The sequence below is a fragment of the Chiroxiphia lanceolata genome, chromosome 6 (genome assembly GCF_009829145.1).
Source record: "Chiroxiphia lanceolata isolate bChiLan1 chromosome 6, bChiLan1.pri, whole genome shotgun sequence".
Lineage (NCBI taxonomy): Eukaryota > Metazoa > Chordata > Aves > Passeriformes > Pipridae > Chiroxiphia > Chiroxiphia lanceolata.
The window spans coordinates 38,065,452-38,084,896 of record NC_045642.1 but is presented as its reverse complement, the minus strand read 5'-3'; the positions used below and the strand labels follow the sequence as shown (position 1 = coordinate 38,084,896).

Genomic DNA, 19,445 nt, shown 5'->3' with positions numbered 1-19,445 from the left:
TTAATAGTGCAATAACTATTCCATTTTTGTCTTAAATAAAATATTAAAAGCTTAGTCTCACACGAGTGGCCAGGAATTTAAATCCAGGCACCAGTCTATCAACTAATCTATGGGAATTATCCAAATGACCCATTTTAAGATCTTTTCCTGTAATTGTTTAAGTTTTGTCGTGTTTATATTCTAGGACACATGCTATGCTATGAATAAGCTGTGTCTCTTGTCATTAGCCAGTGCTAAAGGACAATTTGTCATGTGTTATGGCACTTTTCACCTTAACTGTGAAAAGGATCTAAGTTCCACAAAATCTAGCGTTTGCAGAAATAATCACAAATTGCAATACAATTTAAAAAATACAGCTATAGTATTATTTAACTGGTAGAATTTCTTAAGAACACAGGCATTTGTATTTCCTTTTACTTGTGTTGTTTGTTATAGAACTCCATACTCATATGCAGAACAACTGGTATTTGCACCATAGCTAATTTATCATATTTAAAAAGCCTTTTTTAAACATCTGGTATGTGAATGTTTTTAGGGATTTTGACTAAAAAAAGGTTAGTCATTTCAATCATTTGCCACATTTCAAACCGGTGCTAGCCCTCATTCTTTAGATAGACTCATCCCACTTTATTAGCACTTTAATTAGTTCATATTAGTTGCTTCTGGTTTCCATCTATGTAATGGAAAATTATCTTGCATAAAGACTGGCTATTTATGTGGCCACTGTGGCACTGATTTACATCATAACAGTACACCCTTTTAAAGCAACCATATCCTAGTATCATTCAGTTTCCCATACTTTTACCTTATATCCACTTATTTATTTATATGCTGCTTTGCCCTAGTGCATAAAAGACCTCACTATCCAGCATCCATTTTCCAACGCTGCAGAGGAAGAAATACTCAGGAATCTTTTACCCCTTTAATCCAATCATGTTCTCTGTGCTGAAACAGAATTTCCTGAAAATCAAACCAGGCAATAAGAGTCTGTAGCCTGCTTTATGGTGTAGGCATTACTAGTAAATGAAACTGCAAGAGCTCGTTTTTCAGAACCACTATTTATGGATCCTTGTATGGGAACAGCTTGACTTCTGTTCACTAACATTGTCACAATGACATTACGTTTAAGGACTTCAGACCTATTTTTAAATGTGAATGGGCATAAATGGAAGAACTGTAGTAGTTTACTAGTTTTTCTTCTTTTTAAAATTTGGCTGATGAGAAGCATTTTATGTGTTTTATTTGAAAGTACAAGTACAGCGGAAGTGTTGGAGGGTTGCTGTTTGATTTTTCATTTTAATAAAAAACAGATATTCTTCCAAAACCTACTCTATTGTTACCTTTAGTGCAAGGCAAAAATAACAATATAGTCACAAAAGAAAAGGGACCGGGGAAAATGACTCAAAGGAGATGCTCTTTTGAACATTTGGTGTGCTCTTCATTGGTAATGAAGTATAAGACAAAGGACGTTTTTATCCAAACTGATGTTTCAGTGAATAATATTGTAAAGATTATATATTTACCATGTAGTTGTTAGATTCAAGTATATAACTCTAGACATTGCAATAATTCTGTTAATAGTCCACACCTACCTTGAGAAATGTTTTTCTTGGTTTTGCAGAAGCCTCACCAAATTCACTCTTCTCCATGAGTATCAAATTCTACTTTCCAAGCACCTGATCTGTCATTTCATTCCTTCTTATTAAAGACTGCCAGTTGCCATGCACCAGAGTGTCTTGGAAGTTTATCTCACGTTCTTAGGCCTTTGTTTTCCAGCTCAACACACATTCAGTGCTGAAAGTCAAACTTTTCCCCGAACGCCCATTTTTCCACAGCATCAGATCTCTGTATGTTTGTTGCAGATACTAAATAACTCCAATTCTAATACCTCTAAAAATGTCATGTCAAATGTTCTTTATAGAAGAGCTGGATGAAATCTCAACTCCTGTTCACAGATGCCAGGATTTAGCTGCAGATCTGTTTTGATGAAATCTCAGCCCATGTTCACAGATGCCAGTTGTAGAAGGTGAGACAGGGCAAACCAGAACATTGTTCTGGTATCAGCAAGAGTGACTGGAAGTATGTTCCTGAAATATCTTTCTTCTTTATCTTTCCACAAAGTTCACGAGTATATGATAAAAAATAATTATTAGAATGTAGATTTCCAACATTAACATAAACTTTTAGCATATCATGTTTTTAATCTTACTAAGCTTAAGACATACACTGAGAGATATTTCATTAGTGTGTCTACTGCCATGTAAGGATCAGAAAAGATAAATGTTATTGATCACCATTAAAAAGCTACAAGGAAGTAATTTTAATGTATATCATATTCTAAAAGAACCAGCTGAATCTTTGTATGAGGATATATAAGTTGGCCCGCAATTGAACTTCCATAGAGGTTTTTTAAAAAAATGTTAAAATTAAGAATTCCAGTTGTATGCAAAATGTGGTTCCTCTCCTGTCTTGTTTTAAAGACTCGTGAAGTAAAAGTCCTGGTCTAGAATTGTCTTGAATGGATAAAAAAAGGGTGTGATATTGCATAAAACTTTCAAAGTACAATGGAAGTCTAGGACAAATATAATTATTATTGTCGGTTTATCACCTCAAACATGTTGTTGTAAATGTCACGATATCAGATGAGTTTGAAAACAGGTTTCCCATTTCGCACTTTGTTTGACAAGGTCATTCATTGTGTACAGCAGTTTAAGATGTCAGTCCTCATGGAAAGAATTGAGTTGCACTGATATGCTTATGAGCATTCCTTCATAAAAGTACATGATTAAAGAAGGGTTAGTCTTCTGAGTATTGTTACTGAACTGGCTTGAAATATGAGCATTTTCTTTATTGAAATATAATTTATCACAGTTAACTCCTTCTAGTTAACCATGTGTATGTTACATATGGCATATGGAAAGCCAGTTATCCACAAAATCATATGTGAGATATTTTTTAATGCTGCAACACAATAGTTTGTAAAGTAATTGAAATAATCTTGTTCTGCGCCATATCTTCATTCTCAACAGTTGAATAAAGCGTAAAGAAAAGATATACAGACATTTTCTATGCTTTTTATGTGTCTTGTGTCTGTCAGTAGCTCGTTTTTTATTGCCTCAGAGAAAGGCAGAAATCTTCCGTTTTGCTTTAGCCATTATTGCATTGAGTTTGGGAAATTTCTCCGTTCTTTCATCAGGCAACATATTTCATCATGGAGAATAAAGTTTGCTCTCCACTGTCATTCGTTTGGACTAACCTCCTCTCTTAGAACAGCTGCCTATTCTATATTTAGGCTTCTTTACAATCCCAGTAAACTATTTGACTCAATAATTTCTTGTAGAAATGAAATTCCACAGATTAATTGTATATCATGTGAAGGAGTACGGTATCTCCTTCCATTGTGTCTGAATTCACTACCAGTCCATTTCCATGAATGACTTGTTATTATGTGCTGGGGAGAAGAAAGACAGATTTGTCTTAACAAAATCATTCATTGTTTTTAATATTACCATGTCTAATAAATTACAAAATACAATCAAGTAGTTATATATACTACAGGCACAACTCAACTTTCCTTCTCCTCTTCCTCTCCTCTCATCCCCTCCCCTCCCCTCTCCTCTCTCATATATCTTACTTCTACACAGGTGACCTTTATATTTCTGGATGCTGCTCTACATGTGAAAATCCAATGTGCAGTACATAGCTGAGGACTAAGGTGCTGACATAGTGGCTGCCTTTGTCTTCCCCTCTTACTGTGGCCATAAGAGTGGTGAGTGGCACAGAAATATGTACACACAGATTAAAATTTGACTTTTCTCACAATTGACAATAATTATTAGGAACACATCCCTCCCCTTCCAAAGTAATCACACATAGATACCCCTCCCCCTCCCAGGAACCTCCTCTTCAACACCCTGTGTTTAGTGCAATCAAATGTTAATTAACTGATATCGGTACACCTGATTGATATGCTTGGCATAACTGAACAGCAGATTCAGAAAAATGAGTACTCATGAATAGCATCACTTTACAGTTTCCATTAACAAGTCTAGCAACAGAGATAAATGTTTCAATACAGTGTATGCTCCTATCATTCTACAAATATTTTAACCAAAGCTACTTCCCATCAACCATCCTTGAAGTTCCACCTCCTCCTTCACTTCTCTCTTCTTTCTCAGTTATAAGCCAGCATGACATTTGCAGATCTGAATCCTCCCTCCAGCCTAGCTGGCACAGCTTCAGCATCACATATCTCCAGTAATATCTGTATTCTAGAATTACTGTTTTATACAATTTTAACTTCACTTTTAATTTAGCTTATTCTCCCACCCATCAGAAATAAAGTAATACTACTTGCTATTGTAAAGGAAATTCCATTTTTAAAGCACTGAAGCACTTAGAATTCCTCCTTCCATCCATCTTCTCTTCACTCCAAGCCCCTACTGCTTTGCTGCCACTTACCCACCTTTCAAAGTGTTACCTGTAAATTGCTTATTACAAACATAGTTACAAACCCTTCATTTAGTTGCTGAGTTGTGCAAGAAGAATAAGTATGAGCGAATTGTTCAACTTCGAAGACCAGAGGATAAGACGCAGGAATATGTAAAATGAACAGCAACAGGTTTGAGAGACATTTATGTTCGCATTTAAAGTAAGCTCCTCACAAAGAAAGCTTTCTTTAGCAGTCATAATAATAGTGGAAAATTGAGCTCTACGTGCATGAAAACTTTTTAAAGGCTTTGCCTCTATAAAATATGGGCAAAAGCATCACTGATCAGCTGAGCCAGCACAGATACTCATCATCCCAACAGAACTATGGGGTTGTGTTGTTTTTTTCGTTCATGCAACCATTTTAACCGTTGAAAAGACATTTCCATAATCCTTTCAGCACTTTGAAAAGCCCTACTTTGAGGTAAGTAAAGTAAAAACTATAGAGAGGCATAGATTTGTCTAACATCACCATGTCAGGACCAGTTAATAGAACTATAATAATCCTATATAGCTTGGAGTATTCTTGATTAGACTACTGGCAGAGGACTACTAGGATTTACAGAAAGATTGCTTTTTTGTTTTCTTTTCCATTTATAATTTTTTTTGTCTGTCATTGTATATCATTTAAAATCTGCTTGCCACAACTTCTTTTTCAAGCTTGTTAGAGGCAGATGTTTCTCAGATCAAGTTTGGTCCTCTTCCTTATGAAGAAACAACAGAACCCATGCCGGCTAAAGTGAATTCGGGGTTCAGACTTTTGATTCAAAAGCTACAGAGCAGAAATTCAGGTATATATGTACCATAGCCTGTATGAGAAATTGCCATACCACCTTGTCTAAGGGCTCATTATTTCCAGTAGCATATATCTTCCTGAAAAAAAGGAAAAGATTTGGAGTATATGTTTGATATTCATTATCAGTTCTTCCAGAGTCTGATTTTTTTCTAATTTTGTAAATGAAGTTCATCAAGAATGGTTTCTGGTTTTCCATGATTGCTTGAAATCTTGTCAAATATGTTTTCCTTTCCCTGTCATTCTCATAAGGCTTGGAAAATGCTACAACTGGATCATTGCTGCATTTAAAACATCCTCACACTAATTGCAAGAAGGAGAAAAATCTTTAAAATATTCCATGTGTTTTAAAGATTATTTTCCCTTTCACTCCCAGAATGTCCCATGAGAGATGGGCTCAACATAAAGCAGAGGTAAAAATATTTACTTCTCTAACTGTTCTTTTCATACTATTTATTTTAAGCATGATATAATTCTGTAATTCTTGTAAGTTTTAAGAATTAGTTTGACAATAACTACAGTATCACAGTAGTATTTGTACTTTAAAATTACTAATTTATACAATTTTAACTTCACTTTTAACTTAGCTTATTTCCCAACTCACCAAAAATAAAGTAATACTTGCTATTGCAAAGGAAATTCCATTTTTTAAGCACTGAAGCACTTAGAATTCCTCCAGTGCACAGACCTAAGTGATGACAAGTTCACTTATGGTATAGTCCTTAAGGACACTTCTAATACCAGGGATGAGCATGTATTTACAGAGCAAACAGTAGCCATATGAGAAATGTAAGCATTTCAGGTTGGTAGAAAAGGCATGAAAGACAGGGTGAGTCTGAAAAATCAGACACACAGCACTGAAGGCAATAGATCAGATGTCATTTTTTGGCCAAAATCTCTCTCAAAGTGATGCTATTATTAGGACTGAGTTTGTAGAAACTTGTCAGTGAAGGAGATTGACTTGGCTAAGAACTTGACAGTCCCCGTTAATCGTCTTGAGCCAAGTATTAGTTTGGTCTGGCCTAAACATTAATAACCCCTTTACTGTGCACTGCAGCACAGGAAAATTTACAACATTGTTCCTGATGTCTTCAAGACAAAAAAAACCAAAAACAAAAAACCCCTACAAAACAAAACAAAAAACCACTTGTTTTCCTTAACACAAGGGAATTGGAATGAAACTAAAATATGTGACATAGAAGGCTATGTCATCTATCCTGTCACCAAGGCAGGTCAAGATGCTGTCTAACTGACAAAGACTCTGCATTTGAGTTTATTGCAAACCAAAGAGGAACAATTTCATATATATATGAATTATATATATGATATGTATTATTATGAATATATTTTTATATATGATTATATTATATACTTCATATATATTTGTATGTGTTTGTATGCTGATGTGTACACATGGATACAATGAACAGCACAAACTGTAAAGACATAGAGATATCATCTAACTTTCTTACCGTAACAATGGTGCAGAGGCACTGTTCCATAAAAAAAATCTTTCACCTACCTTGGGAAAAAGACAAATCATTAACTGAGAAAGTCCAGGGACATGGCTTACAAGGTTATCCATATTTAAAACTACTGTGATTACAAAAAAACATTTTAAATTGTAGTCCCAGGCATGTCTTTTTGCACCGCTGTTAGTGTGCACTCCCTTTGCCTAGAGCTGGAGAGGTCTGGCTCTCTGAGGAAGGAATGTGAAGCAGGCAGGAAAAGGAGATCCATGTGTCAGGGCCATTGCTGTCAAATGGCCTCCTCACACACTGCAGATGTTCAAGCATGAGCCAGGGAGTGTATGGAATAAAAAGCAGTCTATGGAACTTTAGGAGGGGATAAATTCCGCAGAAAGCTTGCAGCATTCTTCTACACCACAAGAGAATTTCACCATCAGGGAATGGGTTCTGTACAGGACTCTCTGTATGGGCTGATCTTAGAGGTACTATTGCTATATCAACATTAATTTTACACTATACCAATACTTTCCTTTAGGAAGTTAGCTCTAGCACTTGCAAGAAGTTCTAGCACAATTTGGCAATATGCATGATTTACATGAACCAATTCTGTAGAATATATATCAGAGTTTTCTCTTCCTTTAGAAATCAATTTTTATTGACAACAAAGTCAATTCTGAGACTAAAACTTTAAAAAATGGGTAAAGCTTGTAGTTGTGCCAAAAAGGGATTGTTGATAATGATGGGTCTTGCATCACAGTCATAAAAATGATGACTTTATCTCATGAGACCAAATAATATAGTTGTGGGATTATTAGATAAATTAAAATGTTCCATTCCCTCAGAAAGGAACCACAGAAATTTGAGTTGCAACCATATAATATTCCAGATATTGTACGTGGGTGAATGAATGTGTGGGTTTTTTTATTTGAAAGGTACTACTGTTTCCCCCCAGGAAAAAAGTGAATTTGTGGCAAATGGCCTGATAGAATAGTAGAAGTAATTGACGGAGTTCTGTGCAGTTCTGCAGGTGAGGTGACAGATCTGAAAAGCCTCTGACTTATTAGTTTGCCTGTCATCACAGTTTAAGGTATGACTATAGACAAAGTAAGTTAAAAAAAATACAGTATAAACCAGAAGATTCTAGGGAGAAAAGAAGAATAATTCTTAACCCAATTCCCTTGTCAAGACCATTTAAAAATCATGGTTAAGATAGCTCATAAATGAACATAATTGTCACTGCTAATATTTTCCTAAAATTAGGGCTTATATTCTGAATCACTTTATATATATCTTAAAAATATTTAAAATACATTAAAGTGATCTTTAGCTATATAGTTACACATAAGGTAATTATAGGTTAACCTCTTAGACTTGTACATGATACAAGATATACAAGTGCAGAAATCTCTACAGATTCAAAAGGCTCCCATAATTAATATTTCTTCTTATTTACACTTTAAGATAAGAATTGTTACTGCTGCCGTACACACATCATAGGCTGCCTAGGGCTACAGAGTGGAAATTTAAATTGAGAGATAAATAATTTGCCTCTTGCAGTAATAGGAAGCTGTTAATAATTTGGAAAACATGAGGGGTTTTAAATACCTGTTCCTTCAGTGTTGTATGAATTTATAATCCAGTCAGTGTACTTCATCTAAGCTTACAGCTAAGTTTGTCAAACTGATGCACATTTTTTAAAGGAATCTTGAAACTTTTTGTAAAAGCATTTATATACTTGGAAAAGGAATGATTAAAGATGGCATCAGAGGGCATTGTTTGTCTTTTATATTTCCTGACATTCCTTCCTAAGTGTTTTTAGGAGATGAATGCTGGCTGGCTTTTTTTGGCCATACGATGTAGTTTTAGCACAAGATAAAAACACTTAAAAGGTACAGTCTAAGCCATGGAAACAGCTAATTGTTACAGTGGAGAGAGCTTATTCAATAAAAATATATAAATGAATGAAATTTTATGAATTGGACAGTAAACTGTTACTGATAAACAAAGAAAAGATCCACTATATTACTAAATGTTTGTGTCTCCTTGTTAGGCCCAAAAGACCTGCAGAATCTTTAATGACAAAGCTCTTTACCTCTGAGCCAAGTAATACAAATCTTCACCAGTTATGGAGTTGCATATTTCTAGGAAATATTTGAAAAGAAAATCATGTTCTTCTTAATTTTGATAAAGCATTCTGTTCTTGGAACGCAGGTAAAACAGATCACCAGTTCTGCTTTTTTTTTCCCCAATAAACTCTGTTTATTATGCCAATTCTAATTACCATGCAATCTAATGGTTTTAAGGCTTATAATTTCCACATCACTGGACATCACAAACATGAAAGCATTTTATACTGTCATTATACACCAGTGTTTGCAGTTGGTTATACATATATACAGAAATTATTCACACATCTTAACCTTGCTATTTCCTCCTTTCAAGCCAACCTAATTTTACTGTGAAAGCAGCTTTTTAATAAATGGTATAAGAAATACAGCAAGGCACACATTTTTTAAAAACGTTTTTTCTCAATACCACCTCAAGAAGCATAAAAACCCAAAATATTGTACTTGATTCAGTAGAATGTCAACAGTTTCTAATATACAACACCATGTAGTTGTTTCTTGAAGTGTTGCATAGATTAAATTTTTAAATTAAATAAATAAAATGCCATTTATTTTAATTGCTTAATTCCTATTCAATCAGGAGGACTAATGACTTCTTTTTGCTGCAATCCAACAAAACTGTCACTTAAGAAGTAAAATAGTTTCAATAAACTTATGCATTATACAGATAAATATTAAATTTGATACATAAAATAGAAGAGCACTGACAGGTACAATTCTGAAAAGACGAACCAGACTGATCATGAATTCTGCAGAACTTCAAAGAACAGAATCAGTGATAAGTAGTAGAGGAGCATCCAATTTAGGAAGGGGAGGTTATTACAGGTAGCTTGGGAGAGGAATCCATATGAAAGCAAATGGCTTTGCTACAATGCAAAATGATCACTGACATTGGACTAGCATATGCAGCCTGATCACAAAGCCAACATGGACAAATCACATCTGGAAAGGAAATTTGTCTTGGGAGTCAGTGCAATGAAAGGCAGTGATACAATGGAATTGAAGGTCATCCCAGGGTTTACAAGATGAACCTGCACCTGAATTGCAGCCCAGTTTCTAAAAGGAAACAAAAAAGTAATAGTAGGTTACAGAAAATGAAGTTTTATTTGCAAAACATAGGTCTTCCAGAACAATCATAGATAGTCATTAAATGGTCATATGCCAGAGCCTTTAATGCAGAAGCATACAGTAGGCAAACAATGACTTTTAACAGCCTGAGGTACAAGTTGGTGTAAAAAATGAACTGATGTAGAAAACTCATTAATTTTCATAAAGACTTTGTTTCTAAAGAAACAAGGGTATTCATCACATTTGACTTTTTCCCTGGATCCTGTTTTCATCCTTACCTGTGAACTTACCTTCAGCACACTCAGAAGTGCACCAATCAATGAAAACTCAGAAATTTTCAAAAGTTAAGCAACAAAAACAATTATTCTAATATTTGTGCAAACATATATAATAAAATTTTAATGAAGAGGAAAGGATTGTCACATAAGTACTCGTGAATAGAACTACATTTTTAAATTGCAAATAACTATTTAGACACTTCTAGTACCAGTGATGAGCCAAATTTGCATACTATAGAATTATCCAGCTCAGAATATAGGGTTAAACTATTCAGCAAAGAGCACAGGCTTATGATGAGGATTATGAAGAAATAACTGTCAGAATATAGCTCAAAGATTAGTGCAAAGCACATCTCACAGGCATTTCCTAGGAGGCACTCCAGACATGCATTATGTGCCTTCCAAGTTAAGCAGGAATATCTGGATCTATCCAGTGACCTTCTTCTTTGATCTTCTTTGCTGCAACTGACCACCACCCTCCCCATTTAGATGAGAAATACACTTACTTGAAAATAGTAAAAGTTCAACAGTTTGTTTAGATATTAATGAAGAACTGATCTGAATAAAGAGGAAGATTGTATCAAAAGGTATCTACAACTCTGGCATGAGTTGCACATATCTAGACTAAGAAAAGTCTCACTGATGGATTATGACAAGTTTTTCAAAAATTATGTAATTCACAGACAATACAAGACTATCTGGTTTTTAGATTTTTTTAAAGTCATCTACTGTAAGGAGCTAAAAAAGTCAGACTGTTTTAAACTCTATAAAGAAACTTCATAGTAGTTACTTTCCTATAAAAACTTCCAGGAAAAAAAGGATAAGCAAAGATTTAGATTATTCTGGTAGTTCCAGTCTCTAAAAGTAAATTATTACATATTAACTATTGTGTAAACTTGCATATTATTTTTCTCCTGCAGTAAATAATTAACAGTCTTTTGCATTTATGTACCATCTTTTATCTGTGGATCTCAAAATATTTTTAAATAAGTAAATCATGCTTCATAGGTCCCATGGATCATTATTCTTATTCTTTTTTTGCTGAAGAAATTCAGACAAGGAAGGAATAAGTCATAAAAAAAAATCTATTGCTGAGCAGGAAATAACAGTCAGGCTTTCTGAGCACCAGTCCTGGGTTTCTCCTGGTAATGGTAAGTGGCAGGATATTGTAGCTAACATTGTAGCACTGTCAGATAAAATCAATTTAGTTTTCTTAGTCCAAGTAAATGATATTTTCCCTAAATTAAGTTAAAACTTAAATTACAGAAGGAAGGAAATAGCTTTTGGACTTACTTGTAGGAACTAACAGATTACATAGAGAATTCTAAGGTGTCCTATAGAAAAGACTGGACAGAACACATAAACCTCCTTAATGTATTGATATCTATGCATATTGAATATGTAACTAAAAATTCCCATCCCATTGGTGAGTCATGGGTCACAGTGACAGCAGAAGATCACCTGATTTCACGTACAGAAAGATAGTTCTTTCAAGGTGACCCCTCATTGAGAAATAAAATCAGCATAGCTTTATGAGCACCTCTGTTGAAGATCTCCGTGTTGACTCATCTAAGAGACTAGTCAGTGCTGACAGATATTTTTGAGCCTGCCTATATAATTGTTATAATTTTCCCACAATGGTCTTTTTTTAATTTTTTTTTTTTTTGGTAGCACACTACTAAATAAGAGCATTGCAATATTTGGCAAAAATATTTATTCACTACTAGTTTTATTCTTCTGTACAGCCAAAGTAAATACTGAAACAGTACAAAATCAACCTACATTTGAAATCATGCCTTTTTCAACTTTGAATTCTCGGTATGCTTTTAAGGTACACATATACTATAGATTATTTTTCTCTAAGTATTGCAGCTACACATGGAATTACACATTTAAATGAGCTTACAGCACAGGTGCTACAGGGAAAATAATGGTGTTTGCCATTTATCTTTCAAATTAAATAATGTGTTTTTAAATAGTAACTTTTTTCATAATACACTTATGGGAACAACATTTATCTGTCACATTTTAAAAGATGTATTAGTAATAAATGTAAATTACCTTTGGAAAATCAGTAATTAGCCTCATCAAAAAATAAACAATCTGCCACCAAAAAGATAATCTTTAGCATAGTTAAGTATAATAACTGTTATTTGAATAAGTTAACAAATTAGGATAGATTGCTTCTGTAATTCATTCCCCATAGCATGAGAGATGAAGTTAAAACATCAAGCTTGTGAATGGGGGAAGGGAGCTCAGACTTTAGTGGAACCAAACCTAGCAGCTCATATTTTCATTTTTTGTGTGCCTGAGATACACTATATGTATTCCAAACTTCACTATTGGGAATAATACAGTACAGAATTTCCATGGAAGCAATGCTATATGTACCAGTTAAGAAACCAGTGTATCTTCCTAAATATAGAAAGTGGGATATAGTGTGAAGGGCTTTGTTAGCTTCAAATTAATTCGTCAACTGCTGGGCAAAAATTGGAAACTATAACCTAACCATATTAAATTGTTGCATACAAATTCTGCATTACATTTTATTGCATTGTGGGGCATTTATTAATAACTCTATCCTCTATGTCCTCACACCAACTGCATATTGTCATATCCCAGTCTTATGAAAAAAACAGCTGGCTACCATGCAAGTAACTATGAAGTTCTGAAAAGTGAGGAAAGGTTTATACAGTATTTTGAGATCCTCAGAGGAAAAGTACTAATGAATTGAAAAGATGTTATTATCTTCATCAGTGAAAGAATGAGAACAAGAATAAAATCACACTCACTCTAGCAAGTATTCTTCCTCAAATCAATATTATAAAAATAAGTGGAAAAAAAAATAAGAAAACTAATAAACCAGTAATTTAGGAAAGCTTATGTTTACATAATTATCACTTATCAACCTCAGACTTTTGTCAGCATCTCAATTTCCAAATAGAAGCTTCTATATACATATAATCCATTTAACGTGATTCTAGAATACATTGTATCATCTATGAGTTTTGTAATTCCTAGTTGATTTCCAGTGCTTCTCCAGTTGTTTGGATGTGTCCAAGTATTAACCTAATTGACAATCAGCAAGTCATGGTAGCCTATTTCAAGGCCATTCCAGAAATATCCTCTTTGCTATGATGGTTCCAAGACAATGCATTAGTCAAATAGATATGTGTTGAGATAGTGGCAAGCTGTAGACTATTGCTGTCATAACCTAAAGGCTTTGCTAGATATATTTTTACATATGTGAATGTGCGAATGCTGGGTAAACCACCAATATATGTAAATGAAAAGCCCAAAGCATAGTAATATACCATAGCAAAATCAGGAGATGTAGGAGTTAGATACCTAAGAGCAGAAAAACAATCTGTATAAGCAGGACGAGATACTCTGCTACAGCTATGTAGTTGCAATAGGAGAGCACTAGTGGTTTCAGTGGGCAGTGATGAATAACAGCCTTTTCTCCTAGCAACATCGAGGAATCATAGCATAACTTAGGTTGGAAGGAAACTTGAACATCAGCCGGTCCAACCTCCTGCCCAAGGAAGGGCTATTTTCAAAGGTAGACAAGATTATTCAGGGTCATGTCCACTCGAATTTTGAAAATCTCCATGGATGGAGATTCCAGAATTTCCCAGGAAAACCTGGTCCCATGCTTAGCCTTGCTACAGCTTCTGGGAAGCAGCGGCATTTGGAATTGGATTGGCATTTGGAGTTGCCGTGCTGGCTGTGGTCTACTAGAAGAGTGCTTCCAAAGACTAATGGCATTCCATGTAGCCATGCTGGCTTCTGCCACGGAACCACTAGTGAGATTCACAGCAGCAGTGCTACATGCTAGGAACTGATTCAAAAGTTGCTTTGTAGATCTTCTTCTGTTGTTAAATGTGCGGTAATAGTTGAGCATTTATGTGACGTCAGAAACTCCAGATCTGAACCACTTTCAAATTTTGGAAGAGACTAGGTCCACCTTTTCATCTTAGGTTCCACCATCTTATTTATGTTTCAAAATGCTTACCACAAAATAGAACCGAAGTTTGCAGTAAGCTGTGTGGCTGAGTTTCCATCTGCTTTGGTATTCAGGTCTTTATTCTACACTACCCCCACACTATACTCTTTAATGATGCTGCAAAGATTTCTTGTTTTCATTACCTCAGCTTTTGGTCTAACATTGTGTTGTAATAATTGGGTTCTTAATAATGGCCTACTGAATTTAAATCATGGTAAACTGACATCCAGAGATGACTTATTATCTCTCTATTCTCCAGTATGCTTAGCCATTCTTCTTGGTTTGTCTGAAAATATTGTAGAACTCCAACTCACTAGGCACCCAAAATTCTTGTAGGACTGCAGGTTCAGCTTCATCAAGTGTTTTTGAACCCTCCCAAGGCCGGCTTACTGTGTAGAAGAGCATCAATGAGTGGAGCTTGTTTCTGGTTCCACAGCTCAGTTGAGGAGGGAAGAAGAGGCTGATATATTACTTCTGAAGAATTCCCAAGTTCTGCAAGATAGCAGATGTGTTCTAGATGGGAGCAGCTCCCGTCAGTGCAAAGCCGAAGGGCAAAAAGCCATTAGCATTTGCTGCATTTGTTGACTAGTGGCATGTAAATTAGGATTATAGTGTAATCAAAACACATGATATAGCACTGTAATGAAACAGAAGCCCTGGCTGGCAATTCATCTCCTTTCATTGTACAAAAATGTAAAAAAATTCCCAAAACCTAAAAAAAGCTAAAAAAAAAAAAGTGCAATTCGTAGAGTACATACCTGTTTCTAGAATAATGTACGTGCCTTGAGATGGTTACATTCTATCTGTGCATATTTATATGTCTTTCCTTATGAAGTTTCAGGAGATTTTCTTCACAAGTAAGAGTTTTTCTGTTCTGATGCAAAACGTCCTTTTTCTGCAAATGGTCAGGCTGTATCTGAAACTCTATAGCTGAAGCCTCTTCAGAAGCAGCAACACATCCTTTGTGCTCTTCAGTTCCAGGTGATTTCCCTGTACAACTCTTTTTAGTGCTAAGCTCTGGAGAATTCTTTTCAAAACTTTCAGTCTGTCCATCTGAAATCAGCAAATCATCATCAGCATTTTTCAAATTGTTTGATGCATTATGTTTGTTAGGATTTGGGACATTGATATTATTGTCATTCCCACATAAAAAAGATAAATCCCTACCTTCAGGTGAACTTTTAACTTCTAATGACTCTGGAGTCATTTCACCTAGTGGCTCTGCAGATGTTTCAGAAATAGGGTTAGAAATAGGTTGCTGCTGCTCAACTTGTGCTTCAGGAGAACCATTAGAAATGGATTGCTGCTGCTCAACCCATTCTTCCTCAGGACAGGCTTCAAAAAAGCATTCAATATTTTCTCTCTCATCTGTGAAGTCCAGTGGCACAGGAGTGCTGCTCTTTTCCTCTATGTATTTGAATACCTCTCCACAGTCACTATCATGAGAAGAAAGTGAAAGGTAAGAGTAGAAGTCCCCTTTTCTTAGCTGGATGGGTCTATGAGAGTGTTCTAACACTTTTTCCTTGATCTGTGCTAATGAAGCTGGAGCAGATGACTCACATTCAGGCTGTGACTTACTTTTCAAAGCTGTTGATGCCATGTCTATTATCTCCTTCACAAAATTGTGTACTGAGCCATCCTCCATGGTTTTTTTATCAAAATCAGCAGATTCACAGTTACAGCACAAATCAAGACCATTGGCTGAGGAAATGCATTCTGCTTTACTGGATTTCAAGGCAGCACAGCAATCAGCAAATTTTTCAGTAATGCTTATTCTGTGTTGTTGACCATTAGGTAAGGATGCCTGTAAAGCTGTACCTTGCATGCCTACAGAACTAATTTCTGAGGAAGATTCAAGACAAGGCTTTTTAGCAGGAGAGGAAGCAACAGAGTTATGATCAGGCTGAAGATGACTTTGACATTCTTTTGGAGGGTTTCTGAATCCAGCTGAGGACTGAATAGTCTCTTTACTGTCCATACGTGAATCATCTGAACTGTCTGTAAATGCTTCACAGACACAACTTTCATTTTCAGCTTCTCTGACATCAAGTGATGCATGAGTTTTGGGTGTTGCTGCTATTTTAACAACACCTTCCTTTTGACTGCCAAGAGTATTTTCAACATTGCCATTCTCCATATCATCCACAAGCTGATCCTTCACAACCTGAGAGATGTCTTTCATTGGGTGACTCTTTGTCCCTTTTTCATGATCACATGGTATATTCTTACTATTGCCATTATTTTCTGACATTTTCTGTACTGAACCATTCAATAGTGTTTCAATGCTTAATGTATCTGTGGCTTTAGATGTCTCGTTACTAACTTCTTTACTGTGCTGAATTTCATCACAGAGGTTACTTTTTCTTTTCTCCCTTGTCAAAGAAAATTTTGGTCTAATCCAGGTTTGGAGTTCATTTTTTATATAATCAAGTCCTGAAATTAAATTGCATTCTTCATAAATATCCTCATCAGTTGCTATACTGGAGTCGTCATCTTCATCTTTGATACCTAGCTCTTCCTCAGTTAAGGTAAGAGTGGAACTTGAAAGCAAATCACTGTCATCTTCATCATCAGTACAAGCAGAAGTGCAGGAGACGTTAACAATCATGCTGACATTGACATCGCTCTCATCAGCTACAGACCTATTAAGATGTTTTCTAAATGATGCATTCGAATCTGGTATTTTATTTCTGTGCAGTACAATGTCTTCAGAGCAGAGAGAAAGATCCTCGCTGCTGCTGAGTTCAGTGAGAGAAGCTGCTGAATCTTCATTGATCGAAGATGCAATATCTAGCGACAGCTGTCCAGTAAAAGACATTTTTTGAGAGCTACTTTGGAGTGTTATATCAGAGATGCTGCGCTTTATCTTTTGATCTGAAGGACTCTGGATATTCTCCAAGCGATTCAAAAGATCTAATGTCCTTTTACTGAGCTCTCCAACGGAATCACTGCTTGCACTTATGTCTCCTGAGCCATGATGACTAAAAAGATCTTCGTTGCTTTTGTAGGAAGTCAGCCAGCTCTCCAAAGAGGTACTTCGCTGAAGACCATCTCCACTTTTAAAAATACCTGAGCTGAATAAATCCCCTACTACAGACAGAGATTCTAATGAAGAACTACGAGATAAAGCTGAAACCAGTCTTGTATTCTCTGTAACAGTTAATTTTCTCACAGTTTCTGCAGATTTACAGCAATTGGGATCTGATTCTCCACAAATACTTGCCAGAGTATGGTCATGAATAAACTCATCTGGTTGTGACTCTACAGACTTATGTTCAGAGTTACCAGGCATTTTATCAAAACAAATGTCATTAAACAAACTACTCTCTGTATGTGTTTTTTCAATTTGTGATTGTTTCATTATCACTGGTAATTTGAATTTGGAGCCTTGAAGATATGAGTAATCATAAAATGTAAACACGTCATGTTTTCCTTGCAATTCTTCTAGAGAAACAGGATTAGACATGGTAATGCTGTCCAAATCCTCACCATTTTCACTTCCACAACATGCAGAAGGTGCCAACTGGAAATTGTCTGAGAGACTAGCATGGTCTTCTTCATCTTGCTTTACTTTTTGATGTATTACATCATCCACTTGACTTTCCACATGCCCAATTTCAGGATTACTCTGAGTGCTTTCAATATCATTTAGTAAAAAAATTTCTGAATTATTTGTAGTTTCTGTATCACATTCACTCACTATCCCACTCTCACTCTCAGAATGCCTGCTTATGTTTCCACTCTGATATATATAGTTATAAGGTTTTGTCAGTGTGGTCCCCCCTATTAGATCTGGCAGGGATTTGGTAGATGAAAATGATGAGTCTTTACTAAGACTTTTGTTTAAAATGTTAGACTGTGTTACATTGGAGAGTCTGGATGATTTTTTCAAAAAAGGCATGTGGTTTTTTTCTGATAATTCAATATTATGAAGACTATAGACCTGATAGACATGAGGATTTGGAGGAGAAGCAATGTTGGAACAATAAAGAGGACTTCCACGACTACTGATACTTTCATCTTCATTCACATCATTATCACCACATTCTCCTGAAGCAGGTTTCTGGTTTAGGTCATCCTTCTTGAGCTCCTGATCAGGATCACTTAAGTCTTCATGAATACTGATCAGCTTATTGCTTATGTCAGTTTCATCCCATTCTAGTGCATCTTCACTTGGACCATTTAGATCCATCAAACTGGGATCAATAACATTCAGAGGCTCCTGTAAAAGAAAAAGTCAAAGATTAAAAATATTTACAGCTGTACTTTAAATGCTTCCACTGAAATCACGCAAGTAAGTTGATAGGAGTAAAGTACATTTTTGGAACAATGATCTTTGTATAGTAATAGGCTTTTAATTTTGTTATGTTTGTGTGTGCCATTAAAACAATCAATTAAAATTAAACCTATTGCATTTTGCATGATTTCTTAGTCTTCTCACTTTTTCCCTATTTGCTGTCAAAATATAATACAGAAATTTGACTTTTCTTTAATAGACATTAATTATGCTTAGTCACTCTATATGTAATAAGTTTTAACCATTCTGCAGAATCACATAGGAGTGTGTTAGTAAAAAACGTGCAATTATGTTGGATATATGAGAATGTCTCTTAACGAGCTAAAGTTTAAAAGATATAAAGGAATTATTAAAGGATTTTTGAAATGTTTCTAACAAACTTTTGTGTTGTCATTCTTAAAACACAAGACTTGATGAGTTTTTGTTAAAGTTTCTATTTATTCATTACTTACTAAGAAAGGCAGTACTAGTGACCAGTAAGTAGGACTAATGAATGTAAATGTCTTCAGCTGAAAATCAATCAGTCTAATCAAATACTACAAAATTTTCAAATATTGTGTCCTGATACCTTTCTCTGGTAAATAAATAATTGAGCTAAACTTAATTTGCTTTTTTAAAGACTTTTGTAACTTTCTAGTAATATTTGTTATTATTACTCAGAACATATAGTAACAAGAATTATTCCTTCTAAAAACATGAGGGAGAGGAAGAACGCCTTGACAGCTTTGCTCACTGAAATGTGATGTGTCAAGTGGCCAACAGCACCAAATCACCTTAAACTCTTCAAATAAGACTGAAGTGGGCCCTGAAAACAAATAAATTTCACTTTATTTTTCTATTTATTGGGAAGCCTCCATTTTAGAGAAGGCTATGCTTATACCTCGTCTTGTAATAGAACTGTTGACTAATGCAGAATTGTT

General features: G+C 35.2%; 1 protein-coding gene across 14 annotated transcripts in view; it reads right to left on the bottom strand.

Moving 5' to 3' along the window:
* Positions 1-7,439: 7,439 nt before the first annotated feature.
* AKAP6 (A-kinase anchoring protein 6) overlaps positions 7,440-19,445 on the bottom strand; it is a 276,515-nt gene continuing 264,509 nt past the window's right edge. For 11 of the 14 annotated variants that reach the window (XM_032692214.1, XM_032692213.1, XM_032692216.1 and 8 more), the window contains one exon: positions 9,958-18,450. In XM_032692214.1, coding sequence (XP_032548105.1) covers positions 15,028-18,450 — 3,423 coding nt within the window. In that variant the 3' untranslated portion in view covers positions 9,958-15,027. Of the gene's footprint in view, positions 9,933-9,957; positions 18,451-19,445 lie in introns of those variants that run through there. The other 3 variants (XM_032692219.1, XM_032692222.1, XM_032692225.1) reach the window with 3 other exon arrangements.